This window comes from Bufo gargarizans, chromosome 7, assembly GCF_014858855.1.
Source record: "Bufo gargarizans isolate SCDJY-AF-19 chromosome 7, ASM1485885v1, whole genome shotgun sequence".
NCBI classification, from domain to species: domain Eukaryota; kingdom Metazoa; phylum Chordata; class Amphibia; order Anura; family Bufonidae; genus Bufo; species Bufo gargarizans.
In genome coordinates this window covers 53,002,244-53,018,821 of record NC_058086.1, presented here as the reverse complement: position 1 = coordinate 53,018,821, position 16,578 = coordinate 53,002,244, and the positions used below count along the sequence as shown (strand labels likewise).

At 47.5% G+C, this 16,578-nt stretch overlaps 1 protein-coding gene across 1 annotated transcript; it reads left to right on the top strand.

Moving 5' to 3' along the window:
* Nucleotides 1–2,071: 2,071 nt before the first annotated feature.
* On the top strand, nucleotides 2,072–14,224 carry TXNDC12 (thioredoxin domain containing 12). The gene is made up of 7 exons (XM_044301159.1): nucleotides 2,072–2,241; nucleotides 4,114–4,174; nucleotides 4,275–4,327; nucleotides 8,890–8,963; nucleotides 10,518–10,587; nucleotides 10,939–11,022; nucleotides 12,758–14,224. Exons 1-7 carry the CDS (start codon nucleotides 2,142–2,144, stop codon nucleotides 12,832–12,834), a joined length of 519 nt encoding a protein of 172 aa, XP_044157094.1. The 5' UTR covers nucleotides 2,072–2,141; the 3' UTR covers nucleotides 12,835–14,224.
* Nucleotides 14,225–16,578: the final 2,354 nt, after the last annotated feature.

The following is a 16,578-nucleotide window of genomic DNA, read 5'->3' as shown; positions in this document are numbered from 1 at the left end:
CATTCAAGTGAATGAGTCTGCGATCCCCATGCGCCTGCCCCACGGACGGTGCCCGTGCATTGCGGACTGCAATTTGTGGTCCACAGCATGGGCTTCACACGTTCGTGTGAACGAGCCCTTAGACTGATGGACATAGCCGATTGCAGGGGATAACGTCAAATTACTGGAATACATACGATGAAGTGGGAAGCTGGAAAAAAAATATATAATTCCGCCACAGTTTTAGGCCTCATGCACACAAACGTATTTTCTTTCTGTGTTCGTTCCATTAAAAAATGGAAGTTACTCCGTGTGCATTCCATTTCCGTATGTCCGTTCCACAATAACATAGAACATGTCCTATTATTGTCCGCAGTACGGACAAGGATAGGACTGTTCTATTAGGGGCCGGCTGTTCCGTTCCGCAAAATACAGAATGCACACGGATGTCATCCGTATTTTTTGCGGATCCATTTTTGCGGACTGCAAAATACATAAGGTCGTGTGCATGAGGCCTTATGGGTTTTGTTTCTATGGCGTTCCCTATGCGGTAAAACTGACCCATGACCTTCATTCTCCAGGTCAGTACGGCAATATCATATTTCTATAGTTTTTCCTTGGGTTTTAATACTTAAAAAAAATAAAAGCTTTGGGAAAAATACCATATTTTGACTCCCATAACTTTTTTTTTTTTTAAAGTTACCGTATGTCTACAGAGTTCTATGAGGGCTCATTTATTGATCGCTGCGTGGGGGAATCGCTCCAGTTTTGCACTCTCAGATGCCGTGAAAGTTAATGGGTCTGCAAAAAACACAGATCGCATCTATATTTTGCGGATCTGCGATTTACGGAATGCAAAATAGATACAGTTGTGTGCATTAGGCCTCAGTTTCCAGCTCATACTGAAAACAGCTGATCACGAAGGTGTCGGATCCCCACCGATTACAGATATTGATGAACTATCCCGGGGATTAGGTCATCAATATCGGTAAGGCCTCATTCACACGACCGTATTTTTGCTCTGCATCCGATCTGAAGATTGGATGCAGACCCAGTCATTTCAATGGGTCCACAAAAAATGCGAACAGCACTCCGTGTGCAGTCCATTCCGCGGCCCCGCAAAAAAGATAGAACATGCAAAAAAGATAGAACATGTCCTATTCTTGTCCGTTTTGCAGACATTGTTACAATGGATCCGCAAAAAACATGGATGCGACACAGACATCATCTGTATTTTTTTGCGGATCCGCGCATTACAGACCGCAAAATACAACCGCTTGTGTGAATGCATCCTAAGGCCTCATGCACACGACCGTAGCAGGTCCGTGCCTGTATTGCGGTCAGCAATATACGGGCACTGGCCGTGTGCGCACAGTATCACCCATTGAATTGAAAGGGTCCGCAATCCGGAAGAGACGGTGCGGAACGGAGGCACGGATCGAAAGCACTACGGAGTGCTTCCGGGGGCTTTCTGTCTGTGCCTCCGCACCGCAAAAAAGTAGTGCATTCACTACTTTTCTGTGGTGCCGACTTTTGGATGCGGATCACGGATCCCATTCAAGTGAATGGGTCCGCGTCCTCAGAAGGCGGGCACGTGGTCGGCGCCCATTTATTGCGAACCGCAGCACGGAAACAGGGGCACACGGTCATGCACGAGACCGTATGTATTTTGCAGCCCCCAAAACATGGATCTGCAAAAAAAGGGTGACGTCCGTGTAACATTCCCTTTTTGTGTGTGGATCCATTGTAACAATGCCTGTCCTTGTCCGCAGAAGGGACAAGAATAGGATGGGACATACGGATATGGGATACACACAGAGTCATTTTTAGTTTTTTTGCAGCCCCATTAAAATGAATGGTTCCGCTAGGAACATCCCAGAGGTTGATCTCCATAGATACATTTTTGGTCGCTGTTTTTCACCCAAACTTGCAACGTAATCAGGTGCCCCCTACAATGGTGCTGCCCTAGGCGCCCACCTGCTCTGCCTAGCCCCTTAGACATGAGGTGCCAGGGACAGAGAGCTGATATATGGGGTCTGTCTCTACAGGCGGTGATGGCGCCTCCTCCCGGTCACTGCGGGGCCGCCTCCATCCGGCTCACATCACTTCCCCCCGGACGCTGCTCCTCCAGTGCTCGGTCTAAGCCGCTCTCCTCCGCTAACATGCTGCTTTGTAACAGCCGGTGTTCGGTGCTGTGTGTCGGCGTCCTCCTCCTGGCTGTAGGGGCAGCGCTGGTGTCTGCTGGTGGAGCGCTGGGCAGAGGTAATGGCACTGCTGTGTGCATGCTGCCGGCGCTAGGGCTGACCAGTTTACCTTGGTGACTGTGACTCGCCCTATAGCTGATCTATAGGCTTACCTTATACTGGGCATCCTGGGTGTCACCAGGGGGGCTGACTAGGCTGGGGGAGCACTGGTATCTGCTGGTGAAGGGCTGGGCAGAGGTAATGCCACTGGTCTGCCCTCTAGCTGGAGACTCTGTGGCTGTGCACATTGCTCTGTAGTTGACTTAGTGTCCACCCTATGAAGTCCCTCTTGCTGATTGGCATCCTGGGCATCACCGGAGGATCGGCTGGGCACCCTGGGTATCGTGATGGGTAAGAGGGCTTACTGAGTAGGTGTCCTGGGTGTCACTAGATGGTTGAGTGGGCATACTCTGTGCCTGAGTAGGTTAGGCTACTTTCACACTCGCGTTTGGTGCGGATCCGTCATGGATCTGCACAGACGGATCCGTTCAGATAATACAACCGTCTGCATCCGTTCAGAATGGATCCGTTTGTATTATCTTTAACATAGCCAAGACGGATCCGTCATGAACTCCATTGAAAGTCAAAGGAGGACGGATCCGTTTTCTATTGACAGATTGGGATCCGTCCCCATTGACTTACATTGTATGTTAGAACGGATCCGCTGCAAGCAGCGTTTTGGTGCCCGCCTCCAAAGTGGAACGGAGATGGTACTGATGCATTCTGAGCGGATCCTTATCAATAAAGAAGGCATTTGGGAAAAACTCATCCGTTTTGGACCGCTTGTGAGAGCCCTGAACGGATCTCACAAACGGAAAGCCAAAACGCCAGTGTGAAAGTAGCCTTAGGTGTCCTGGGTGGACCTGTTACCAGCAAAGTACCTTTTCTGGAAATATTCTAGTTTGGCATGTTGCCACCCAAGCCTGGCATGAGCACACCTGAGAGGAGAGTTATTACTGACATTGAATTGAAACGGTCAAAGGACTTTTTAAGTACAGTATGTTTGTGGCTCGCAGTCGCAATACAGCTTCTTCTTTTTTGGTGGCGGGTTATAAAGCTGCTGTTTACCTGCATAACTGAGCGTCCATTAAGGGTCTATTAATAGGCTCTGGATTTTAACAGTTTTAGCCATATCCTTTATTAGGCCTCATGCACACGACTGTGTATATATATTTTGCGGTCCGCAAAACACGGTTCTTCAAAAAATACGAATCATGTCTGTGTGAGTTTTACGGAACAGCTGGCCCCTAATAGAACAGCACTATCCTTGTCCGTAATGCTGACAATAATAGGACGTGTTCTATTTTTTTGCAGCACTGAAGCGGAATGCACATGGAGTAACTATAAAATGAATGGTTCCGCATATGGTCCGCAAAAAAAACGTAACAGACGGAAAATAAATGCGTTCTTGTGCATGTGCCCTTAAAAGAGTTTTCCCATCATATACAATGGAGGCATATCGCTAGCATATGCCCCCATTGTGTGGTAGGTGCTGGACCCACAACTACAACGAGAGCAGAGTGGGGAAATGAATGGAGGGTGCACTGCGCATGCACAGCCTCCCTCCATTCATTTCAATGGGGCCGCCGAAAATAGCAGAGCGCTGGCTCGGCTATTTCTGTCTGCCCCATAGAAATAAATGGGAGCAGGGGCCGCGCGTGCGCTCTCATTCACTTTTATGGGAGCAGCGCTTGGTGGTGGACGGACCTCAGGAAACCCGGGGTCCTCCAGCCACAGCTCTCTTTAGAGGTGCAGGTCCCAGAGGTGGGACCCGCACCTATCAGACAATGGGGCATATCCTAGCGATATGCCCCCATTATATGTGATGGGAATACCCCTTTAAGCTTATCTTATTGATTTGTTTTTCTTGCAACTATCTTTTATTTTTTAGGCTTTGGAGACAACATCCACTGGAGAACTCTGGAAGACGGGAAGCAGGAAGCAGCCAGCAGGTAATGGCCAATTGGGTCTTTGGGGAAATGCCGTTCTATGGTGCCCTACTAGTACATATAGTATGGGACGTGTGGGCTGATCTGTTCTCTGTTTTGACAGCGGTTTACCAATCATGCTTGTGATCCATAAAACCTGGTGCGGCGCCTGCAAAGGTAAGAAAACATCTACTTGTGTTTGTTTTTATTTTTTTATTTCTTATTGAAAGCCCCATTTTCCAGGACGCCCCTCCATGACAGCACCACTGGAGGATGTCCTATTGATCTCTGTAGGGACAGGAAGCGAGAGAGATTAAAAGGCCCCTCCCCGCCCCCACTCCCCAGTGTTCTTCCTTTCCCTACAGGGATAGGGATGCAGAGAAGGAGTCCCTGCTTAGGGATGAAGAGGAGAAGTACCCTCTTTAGGAAAAGAAGGTTGGGTCGGGGGGTTTATGCCTCTCTTCACAGTCTCCAATAGCCTAAGCTAGCACCCCTCTGGGAAGGGGTCCCTTAGCTCTTCCCCGATACCTGTAGGGAGCTTGGTGAAGGGTCCGAACTAAAACTCCTGCATCATCTCTGTAGAGGAAGCCGCGGTATCGGGGAAGCCGATGCCGCTTCTCCTGAGGGAACGCTGCTGCGGCTACTACTCCTCCTCTGGGCGCGCGTCTGTGTGCGCGATTGCCGGTCAGGTCACGTGGCCGGAAGTGCAGGCACGTGCGCCGGAAGATGTCGTTGCATGCTGGAGGCCTTGATTTAGTGAGGCCTCACATGGGGGTCGACTCTTCCATGGAATTAGTCCCCAAAGGAGGAGCGGTGCAGCGGCGGGGGGGGGAACCTAATGGGGTAAGTCCATTTATATGACGGCAGCTGAGGGATTCAGTCTGTGCATCATGGAGGTCCAGGTATCTGGAAAGCCGGAGGGTAGTACAGATTCCCCTGCCCAGGGTTATGTAAGTTACTTTCCCTGTCCTGTCCGTCATAATGTATGGACTATAGGAATCTCTTGTGTTCTCTCTCTCTCTAGGTTAAGAAAGAGATAGGACACAAGTCCCATGTATGACCTGTTCTAAGAGACTTCTGGAGTCTTACAAGAAACAATTATGCCCTGACTGCCTTACAAAAATTCTTAAAGAGGAGCAGCCTTCTTATTTGTCAGACTTGAGAGTTATGATAAGAGAGGAAGTTCAGGCGTCTGTGTCTAACCTGGTTCCATCTCCAGTCCCCTCTCCGCCACCGTCGAAGAGACCCAGGGTTCAAATGGGTTCCAACTCTAAAGACGATGGCTTATATTATTCAGAGGGAGAATTGGTGGAAGATGATCAGTTTCCCTTCCTCCTTTTCGGAAGAATTGAGGCGGTACCTCTTTTCCTGCTAGGATCCAGATCCCCTTCTAACTGCAGTAAGACAAACTATGGCGGTAGAAGATGAGGAACAGGCCCGAACTATTCAGGATGAGATGTTCGGGGGCCTGAGAGTGAAAAAGAACAACTCTTTCCAGTAAACTCAAATTTGAAAGAATTAATAGAGGAGGCGTGGGAAGATGAGGAAAAGAAACTGTATTTACCACGTGAATTTAAATGCAGACTTCTATTAAATCCGGAAGACACAAAATTATAGGAAGAAATCCCAAGTCGACATTCAAGTAGCAAAGGTGGCAAAGGAAACTACGATTCCCTTTGAAGACTCCTCTCAGATGAAGGATCCAATGGATCATAAGATAGATGGATTATTAAAGAAAGCTTGGGAATCTTGCTGCCATGTCAGTAGCCAGAGCAATGAATCTTTGGCTAGATCAGCTTGAAGACCATCGCAAATTAAAAACCTCTAGAGAGGAGATATTGGAGTCTCTACCACTGTTGAAGATGGCTACAGCCTTCATGGCAGATGCTTCAGCTGAGTCTATCTGTTTTTTTTAGCTCGGAATGAGACGTTAACAAATATGGCAAGGCGGGCTCTTTGGCTTTAGTCATGGTCAGGGGAGATAATTTATTCTTGGAAGCTATGTGCAATCCCCTTCTCCAGATCTTATCTGTTTGGACCAGTCCTGGACACTATTCTAGAAAGAGCAACGGATAAGAAGAAAGGCTTTCCCGAGGAGAAATCAGAAATTTTCTAGACAGTTTCAAAATACAACACCTAGAGGTAAAGGCTAGATGGGGAGATGGAGCTATCCTAAAGGAAAGGAGGAAGAGTATTTCTCCTCAATCCAAATTCCAATAATAATCCAGGAAGACAATGATTCCAGGAAGACAATGATTCCAGGCCGGTGGGTGGGGGGGGCTTTGTTACTTCTGGCAGAGGTGGCTGTTCTGTAAAGTCAATAGTACCTTGTCTGAGAGACCCTGCCTTTTTAGGCAGGGTCTCTCAGACAAGGTACTATTGACTTTACAGAACAGTCGTAAACCAGTAACTTCAGCCATATACAACAAGATATGGAAGAAGTTTAAATCCTGGTTGTCTCTTAATCATCCAGATAATGCTTCCCCCTCAATAGGTAACATTCTGGATTTTGTTTAGATGGGATTTGATATGGGGCTAAAACCTAGTACCCTAAAAGTTCAGATTTCGGCATTAGCCTGTTTTCTGGACACTCCGTTGGCGGAACATAGATGGATAAAAAGATTTGTAAAGGCATGGTCTAGGATGAGACCTACATTTAGACAGACTGCTCCAGCTTGGGATTTTAATGTAGTCCTAAATGACCTTTGTGAGACACCGTTTGAACCAGTAGAACATATATCTGATATCTTTTGTCCCTCAAAGCCTCGTTCCTGGTAGCTAGAACTACGGCCCGTAGAATAGGGGAGATTCAGGCCTTGTCGATTGCTGAACCATACTTGAAGATCTTAGACGACCGTAAATACTAAGGCTGGATCCATCTTTCTTACCAAAGGTGGTCTCTCCTTTTCATAGAGAACAGGAAATAATTCTTCCTTCCTTTTTGTGCCTCCCCCAAAAAGGTGCAGGAGGAGCGTTTCCATCGTCTAAACCAGTGGTCCTCAACTCCAGTCCTCAGGACCCACCTGCCGGTCATGTTTTCAGGATTTCCTTAGTATTGGGCAGCTGATATAATTAGTGTCTATGCATCAGGACTTACCACAGGTATTCATTCTGTGGAATACTCCTAAATCCTGACCGGCAAGTGGGCCCTGAGGACCGGAGTTGGGGAATCCTGGTCTAAACGTCAGAAGAATAATCCTGGCATATCTTCAGAGAACAGAATCCTGGGGAAAATCGGCTAATCTTTTCATTCAGTTCGGTGGAAGGAACAGAGGCAGCAAGGCCTCAAAACAGACCTTGGCTAGATGGATAAAAGAGACAATCGTGGAATCCTACAGACTTCAGGGTGTATCCTGCCCTTTGACTGTGAGAGCCCATTTGACCAGGGCCATGGCTGCTTCGTGGGCAGAGAAAGCTGAGGCCTCTTGCCAAATTTGCAAGGCAGCTACTTGGTCTAGTTTTATTACATTATATAAACATTATAGTTCTGTCTAATTTGATAGTTCTCCAGTGATGTTGTCATGGAGGGATGTCCTGGAAACTAAGATTTAGCCTTACTGGTAAATGGTTTTCCAGGAGTCCAACATGACTGCACCCGGTATTACCCCCCCCCCCCTTTCCACTCCCCCCTTGTTTCTTTTTGTTCTGACTTTATGGATCAATGTGATGTTAAACATTTGTGAGTTCAAATAAATAAGTTGGATTCTATCCGGTGTAGTAATTTGGAAAACACTGGAGAGTGGGGGCGGGGGGAGGTCTCGCTTCCTGTCCCTACAGAGATCAATAGGACTTCCCCTATGGTGCTGTCATGTCGGACTCCTGGAAAACCGTTTCTCGGTTAGACTAAATCTCAGTTTTTAGATTAGAATGCCCTTGACACTACCCTCCAAGCTAGAAGGCCTATAGCAGGGATAAGCAACCTCTGGCTCTACCGCTCTTCTAAAACTACAATTCCCAGCATCCTCCTTTCACTTCTGTTGGAGTTAAAAGAAAAGCCGAGCAAGTAGGCATGCTGGGAGTAGTAGTATCACAGCAGCAGGATCCAGCACTAGCCTCTCGTTTCCGCTAGGCCTCTTTTTTTATATTTGCCTGTGACTACAACCCCCATCTAATGCTATAAAGAGGTTAAAGGTTAATACAGTCAAAAACATTTCCCCTCTGACCAGGGGGGTAGGTGATAAATGTTCGATCACTAGTGTTGACCCCAGGTCTTTTCCCTGCGTTGACCGACCCAAGAAAATGTTTGCATATAGCCATTCAGACCAAAAGCGGCCATTCTAGCAAACTGCGGGGGCCCCGGCGATTGGACACCCACCTCTCTGACATTTCTCTTATGTTCTCTGGATAAGCGAGACATGTTTTTGATGTCAGACCCCCCTCATTGGCATGTACCCCATTAGTCCATGTCTGGCTCTTAGAGGGGGCTTCCTGCTGTTCACTAAACCCATGAGCCAGACACGAAAGAGAGCTCGGTCCTGGACGCTCCTTATAAACCATGGGTGACCATTTTTTTTTTCAGCAGGCATATGGTCCCTTTTCTTCCAACGAGCATTGGTATTGCGGTCCCCCAGTTAAACATGGTGGCAAAACCCTGAAAAGGGGGCCCACAGTATGGAAATGCATTTTTAGAAACTCCGGTTTGGCCAGTGTTCATACTGTGTGTCCCGAATGACGATGTGAGTAACGATCTGTGTGACATCTGAAGGGTCCTCAACTTTATTACTTTATTTCTCCTGCAGCTCTGAAACCAAAGTTTGCTGAGTCCAAGGAGATCTCTGAGCTTTCCCATAGCTTCGTCATGGTAAACGTGGAGGTAACTATGCTGTAGACGATATCATGGCGCCCGCCCAGTTTGTAAGCCTATGCGGTGGATGGACATGTATGGCTATCCTGCTTGTACACGTACCATGCAGTGTTCTGCAGGACAGGTTGTCAGCATTAGATTGGCGGCTCTGACGCCCTCATTCATTGCAGAGCATGCAGCACGCCAGGAGCAGGTACAGCGCCGTATACCGTGTAGTGGCCGTGCCTGGTTACTGAAGCTCTGTCCCAAACGAGTGAGAGAGTAGTGACTACGCACAGCCCCCACACCAGGGATCAGCAACCTCCAGCACTCCAGCTGTTCTGAAACTACAACTCCCAGACTCCTCCTTTCACTTCTATGGGAGTTACACATACAGATAAGTGTGCATGTTGGGAACTGTAGTTTTGCAGCAGCTGGAGTGCCGATGGTTGCTGATCCCTGCCCTACACAGTGTACAGAGCGGTGCCTGGTTCTGGAGAGAGGGGTGCATCCCTAAATGGGTTGTCTGGTTTTAAAAGGAAACTGAACAACTACCAGGATCCAGCTGAAATAAAGAGCAGGTAAGTACGTACTTCACGGATCTTGTACCGCCGCTCTTGAGCAGGCCTTATTTATCCAGCTTCAGTGGTGACGTCATGTCCACAACACCTATCCACTGCAGACAATCGCTGGCCTCAGCAGTGCACCCGACGAGGTCAGTGGAAGACTGCAGCAGTCACTTGTGGTTGACATGATGTCACCTCTGCAGCCAGGTAAATAAAGCCCATCTGGGATAACCGGAGCAATGGTGTGTGATCTGTAAGGTAAGTTCTTGATTTTGGGCACTTTGCGGGGATTGTCTGGTTTCCTCCTGAAACTGGACAACCCTTTTAAAGAGACCCAATTTAAAGGGGTGGGCCTGCCTGTATGCCCTATTAGGACACATAGACATCGTAGAAAAGTCTCCCCCAGGGTGTCCATGTGTTACATGGATGTCCAGTCTTTTTAATGCTCAAGTTTTTTTACATATCCCCTGTAGCAACAGTTTCTCATCTATTAAAGGGTCTTTCTGGGAGTACAATATTGATGACCTGTCCTCAGGATAGCTCATCAATATGTGATTTGGTGTGAGTCGGACTCCCGGCACCCCTGCCGATCAGTTGTTTGAATGGGTCTGAGTGTCGCATCACAGCCTGCCAAGCACAGCGCCATACATTTTACAGTGGTCGTACTTGGCATTGCAGCTCAAGTCTGTTGACACGAATGTGACGTCACTAGGCTGCAATACCAAGCCTAGCCACTATACAATGTACGGTGCTGTGAGAAAGCCGCAGCATTCAACAGACTCCCGTGGCCTCTTCAAACAGCTGATCAGTGGGGTTTCGGGTAGTCAGACTCCAACCGATCTGATGTTAATGACCTATCCTGAGGAATAGTTTATTCCTGGAAAACCCCTTTAATATAAATGGGTTGAGGATAAGTCATCAATATGGGAAAACCGGACAACCCCTGTAAGGCACGGTTTGCGGTGAGTCAACCCTTTGTACAAAACGCATCAAATTCATTTTTATTGCCTTTACATAGGACGAGGAAGAGCCAAAGGATGAAGCCTTCAGCCCTGACGGTGCATACATCCCTAGAATTCTCTTCCTGGGTGAGTGTAGTATATGATTCATTTTCAGCGCATTATTCACACTTTACAGTTTTGTTTGGATTTTGATGATTTTTTTACGTTGGTGTGACTGATAGCGTATCATAGACCAGGCATCCTCAAACAGCGGCCCTCCAGCTGTTGTAAAACTACAACTCCCACAATGCCCCGCAGTAGGCTGATACCTGTAGGCTGTTTGGGCATGCTGGGAGTTGTAGTTTTGCAACAGCTGGAGGGCCGCAGTTTAGAGGATGCCTGTCGTAGACTGTTCACACCGGCTGACTTCCAGAGCCATAGTAATTTGTCATGTATTCCCAGGAACTACAGGTTTTACATTTCAGACATTTCTTGCAGATCCCAGTGGACACGTCCGTCCTGAGATCATAAACTCCAAAGGAAACCCGAGTTACAAGTATTTCTACAACGCGGCTGAACAGGGTACGCGAGAAGCCGCTCCTTTTTATTAACTGAGGTTAACTAGTTCGGGAAGTTTGCCAGCTCACACTTCTGCCTTAGGGCTCGTGCGCACGGCCGTTGCCTGTTTTGCTGTGTGCAAATTGCAAACCTGCAAAACACGGATACTGGCCTTATGCATTCAACATTTTGCGTAATGGAACGTCCGGGCCATAATAAAACAGTCCTATCCTTGTCAGTAATAGGACAATAAGAGGACATGTTCTATATTTTTTTATTATTTATTTTTTGGGGCGGAACAGCCATGCAGACACAGAATGCACAGTCATTTCCGTTTTTTTTTTGCAGCCCCGTTTAAGTGAATGGCCGCAAAAAACGGAACAGACACAGGAAAAAAAAATAGTCGTGTGCAAAAGTTCTGATAGAAAGGCACCATATAACAGTGCCTGTGATACGTTGTGAGTCCCATGCCAATGATCACTGTTCTCTTGTAGGCAAGGGAGGGCTCCAGAAGTGTTATATGTATGCACCAAAGCACACACACCAAATTTCTTTTTGGTTGCCATTCACCGTCTAACTTAAAGAGGTTCTCCGCTTTCACAATGAAATGTGTTTTTTGTTTTTTCTTTAAATTGCTGAGAGTACCCCAAACACTGCATAGTTTTGTCTCATATACCTGTTTTTTTATGTCAGCACTTTCCTTCCCCTGTTCTCAGCATCACTGCATCCTGGCAGGATGTTTACATGCAGAACTTCCTGTTTACATGCAGAACTTCCTGTTTACATGCAGAACTTCCTGTTTACATGCAGAACTTCCTGTTTACATGCAGAACTTCCTGTTTACATGCAGAACTTCCTGTTTACATGCAGAACTTCCTGTTTACATGCAGAACTTCCTGTTTACATGCAGAACTTCCTGTTTACATGCAGAACTTCCTGTTTATTTTTCTAACCAAACCCAGCATGCTTTGCTCTGTAATGTTACCCAGTGCTTGCTTCACCTAGCTAGCATGTAGAGAGGGGAGCGTGACTACTGCAGTGGGAACAGTGTGCAAAGTGGAATAAACCCTTTAAAAGGGGGTGGGGATGTTAGTGATGAGCGAACCAGGTTCGGCTTGCTTTGAATAAACCCGGTTCGTTCATATAACTCGTATTCCTAATGAATCCTTAACTCAGTACATGGCTATAATGTATTGCCTCCAATGAGGCTCTTTCAAGATGGCGCCTGGTAGCGAGAGACTACAGTAGAAAGTAGCGGCGCATGCATTAATGTATTAAATGACGAATCTGAACCAGGGTTTGTGGATGGACGCCACATTCATTAACGAACTTGGGTTCGGATTCATAATGTAATACGCTAATGCATGCACCGCTACTTGCAGCCGCAGCGCATGCGTGAGGCTACTGTAGTCTCGTTACCAGGCGCCATCTTGTGGAGGGGTTCTTCCACGGCACGCTGAACCCTGCCCATTCATCACTTATTTGGATGATTGGTATTTCTCCTGTAAACCAGTCTACTCGAATTAGGCAGTGCTTATGTACCTGGGGAACAAAGGATCGTGCGGATTCATATCCCATATGCCAGATTATTCTTTTTTCCCCCAGAGCCGATGTTGGCTTGAGCATTTAGTATCAAACCTGCTCAGAGATTACATTGACTTCTCTGTTATTGACAGGTTATGTATGATTTATCTGACCGTGGATCTTTTTTAATAATCTTACCTTTTCTTTAATATTTTATATATTTTTTTCCCTCCAGTGGTCGACGCCATGAAGGAAGCTCAGGAAAAACTTACTGGAAGTTTTTTCAAGAACCAGATTGAAGATGAGTTATAACCTCCAGATTTCTCATCCAAAACTCTTCCACCCTGAGCTTGCACCCACCCCAGGGGATAAAGCGGCGTCGCTCTTGGGTCTGGAATTCGAACCCTCTGGCGCCCCCTTTCTGTGCAGTTCACTAAAAGAGGGTTTTCACGCATTGTTCAGTAGACAGCCGCACAGATCACCCCCATAACTTCACTAGGAGCTCAGTATTTGCAGTGCATCGTCAGAAACTGTGATCTTAGGTACAGATTTATTAGCATCCTGTTACTTCTCCTACATTTAGATACTAATTACTACATTTACAGATTGGTTTTTTGCTTTTAACCAGTTCAGTGCCTGGTTGAATGCTGCTTTCAGCTATTTTCTTGGCCTTTTGCTTTTGAGAGGTTTTGCTACAAGTCAATGATGTATAAATTGGTGACTGATTGAGGTCGTAGGGTTTTACCTGCTGATTACTTCTGGCCATAACCCCAGTGGTTCTACTACAGCTGCAGAGGACTTCACCTATGGTGACCTGGGTTGGGTTTGGTAAAACGGTGGCGTTGTCCGTATGTGGCGCCTGTATTATGGCCGTGTGAGAGAGGCTTGGTCCATATTGCGACAGTAGCAGCAAGGAACTGGATTGTAAGGCATTGCGTTTCTATCCTATGATCCAGTCCTGATTGTGGTTCTAAGACTCGCACACGGAGAAGTTAAATGAGTTATCCACTCCTTTCAGGCAGACAACGCCCATTCCCCTAGCATGGCAAGACCTGCGGAGGGAATCCTAGTTGCCTAATCCCCACCCCTCCGGTTTCGGCACCTTCGCTCCCCCCCATGCCAACATTTGGTTTGACACTTGAAGCAATGACTGGCTGCAGCGTTGACATATCCCCCATGCATCATGTCATTGGGTCACGTAAGGCATGGGCGATATGTTGCCACTGCAGCCATGTGACCTGTTGATGCGGGGAGAGCTGCAGCAGCCCGAATCCAGTGGCAGGGATCAGGCATGTACGATTCCCTCTCCAGGTCCAGCTATACTGAGGGATCTGCCCGAAAGGTCCCCAGGGGTGAACAACCCCTTCAAGGGGTTGTCCAGGCATGCTGTCCCAGCGCAGTCTGATGTTGGGTGTCGAGGGACGCAACTGCAAACTGGGAAGTACAGTTGCCATCGCCAGTGGGACTGTATGAAGCCCAGTAGGGAGCAGTGCACGGTACTCACTGGAAGTGATAGAACTGCCTTGGCTCCTGTACTGCCCAGTTGCATCCCTCGGATCTAAGGTTGAGAGGGAGAGCCTGCCTGAACAACCCCTTTAATACAGCGCATAAGGCCTCTTGCACACGAACGTTGTGTATCCGTTCCTTGCATTGGGGACCACAATTTGCGGTCCCCAATGCACGGGCAATGTCCGCGCCGCGGCCAGGACAGATCGAGACCCATTCAACTTAAATGGGTACGTGATCCGTCCACACCGCAAAAAAAAAAAAAAAAAAAATAGAACAAGTTCTTTTTTTTTTTTTTGCGGTGCGGAGGCACGGACAGAAAAACCACGGAAGCACTCCGTAGTGCCTCCGTTCCGCATCTCCGTGATTGCGGACCTATTCAAATGAATGGGTCCGCAACCGTGATGCGGAGTGCACTCGGGCCAGTGCCCGTGTATGGCGGGCCGCAATATGGCTACGGGCACACAACTGCGGTGTGCAAGAGGCCTAAGGGTTATACACATTAGGTCACAGGTGGTTTATGGACCTTGTGCATCATTCGAAGAATTTTCTTGCCCTGCACTTTTTCTTATTCCTGGTCTTCTCAGTCTGGATTCCTGCAGTCTTGATCGGGATTGGAGTTGTCCAGGAATAATTAAAAAAAAGTGTCCGATTTTAATTTCCTCCCCCCCCCCCCCCCCAGAATCAGTACCACTTTTATCATTAGGCTGTGTCTGGTAATACAGTTTAACCCCAATTGACTAGAATAGGGATAAGCTGCCGTACCGGATCATGTCCATTGAGAAGAGTAGTGCTGCTTTTTTAAATGTGTCAGATCCTTTTTTTTTTTTTTTTTTTTTTAATCCTGGCAACCCCTAATTCATGCTTGTGAGACCATACTGTACAATGCAGCCAAACATTTAAAAAAACGTTACTTTTGACAGGGGCGTTCAGGGTTATCCCATAATATCAGAGATCATCTAGTACGTGACAATCTTTTCCTAACAAAGCTAGGACCAGCCCTGCACCTCACATGGATCCAGAGATCTCCCCATTCATTGCTCTGCTAGATTTATATCAAGCTGAAGGGGAGTGTCTTCTCTGCTGCAGCTCAGGGGGTGTGTCCATGCTCTCCCTATCACAGCTCAGGGGGTGTGTCCATGCTCTCCCTATCACAGCTCAGGAGGCAATTAAAGGATGAAACTGAGCATGTGCGGCCATCTCAGTTAGGCTACTTTCACACTAGCGTTCGATCGGATCCGTTCTGAACGGATCCGCTCATATTAATGCAGACGGTGGCTCCGTTCAGAACGGATCCGTCTGCATTATAACTTAGAAAAATTTTCTAAGTGTGAAAGTAGCCTGAGCGGATCCGTTCAGACTTTACATTGAAAGTCAATGGGGGACGGATCCGCTTGAAGATTGAGCCATATGGTGTCATCTTCAAGCGGATCCGTCCCCATTGACTTACATTGTAAGTCGGAACGGATCCGCTCGCCTCCGCACGGCCAGGCGGACACCCGAACGCTGCTTGCAGCGTTCAGGTGTCCGCTCACTGAGCGGAGCGGAGGCTGAGCGCTGGCAGGCGGATGCATTCTCAGTGGATCCGCCTCCACTGAGAATGCATTAGGGCCAGACGGCTGCGTTCAGGGCCGCTCGTGAGCCCCTTCAAACGGAGCTCACGAGCGGACACATGAACGCAGGTGTGAAAGTAGCCTAAGCAGGTCAAAGAAATAAGAAAAAGAACAAACAGCAGGTGGCGCTATACAGACACATTTTATTGAATAACTCAGTGGCTATGCAAAATTTTTAATAACATGCAATTACAAAAGTATTCAGATCCAGGTGCTGGTTTCTAAAACTGTAAAATATTTTTCAAGGGACAAACCCTTTAAATTATTATTCAAGATGGTGCCACAGATTTAGGACTCATTCACACGGCTGTTGCCCCCTCCGTCGCCGTATTGCGGCCCACAGAATGCAACCTCGGAACGGGACGCTGCGGAAGCACTACGGAGTGGTTCCATTCCGTGCCTCCGCACCGCAAAAAGATAGAACTTGCTCAAATGAATGGGGTTGCGATCCGCATGCGGCAGCCCCATCCCATGCCTGTGCATTGCAGACCACAATTCGCGGTCCACAGCACGGGCAGCACACGGTCGTGTGAACAAGCCCTTAAGTGTTCTTTTTACATCTATTGGCAGCCACTGGCTGATAATAACACTACATTTAGTCTAACCCAGGCACCTTTTTTTTTAATTCAACCACGTATGACCCTGTAAATTAAGCTTACAGGACTTCCCACTGGGAAGTCTGGGCTCCGCTTTGTGGTTGTTATTATGCAGCCTGCATGCAGTCAAAATGGGTCCTCATATTTGAAGACCTTTGCAGGCACGTGGAGATGTCACCCGTGCCTACCAATAGGTTAAACATGGCTTACCAGAATGTAGAGCTTCATGTTCTACCTGTGGTGAGCGTATAACTAATGTTTTCGGTTTGAGACTTGCAGTACTTCTTTACACCCAGCAGGTGGCATTGTGAGCATGGCAAAGCATTCCTTAAAGGAAAATT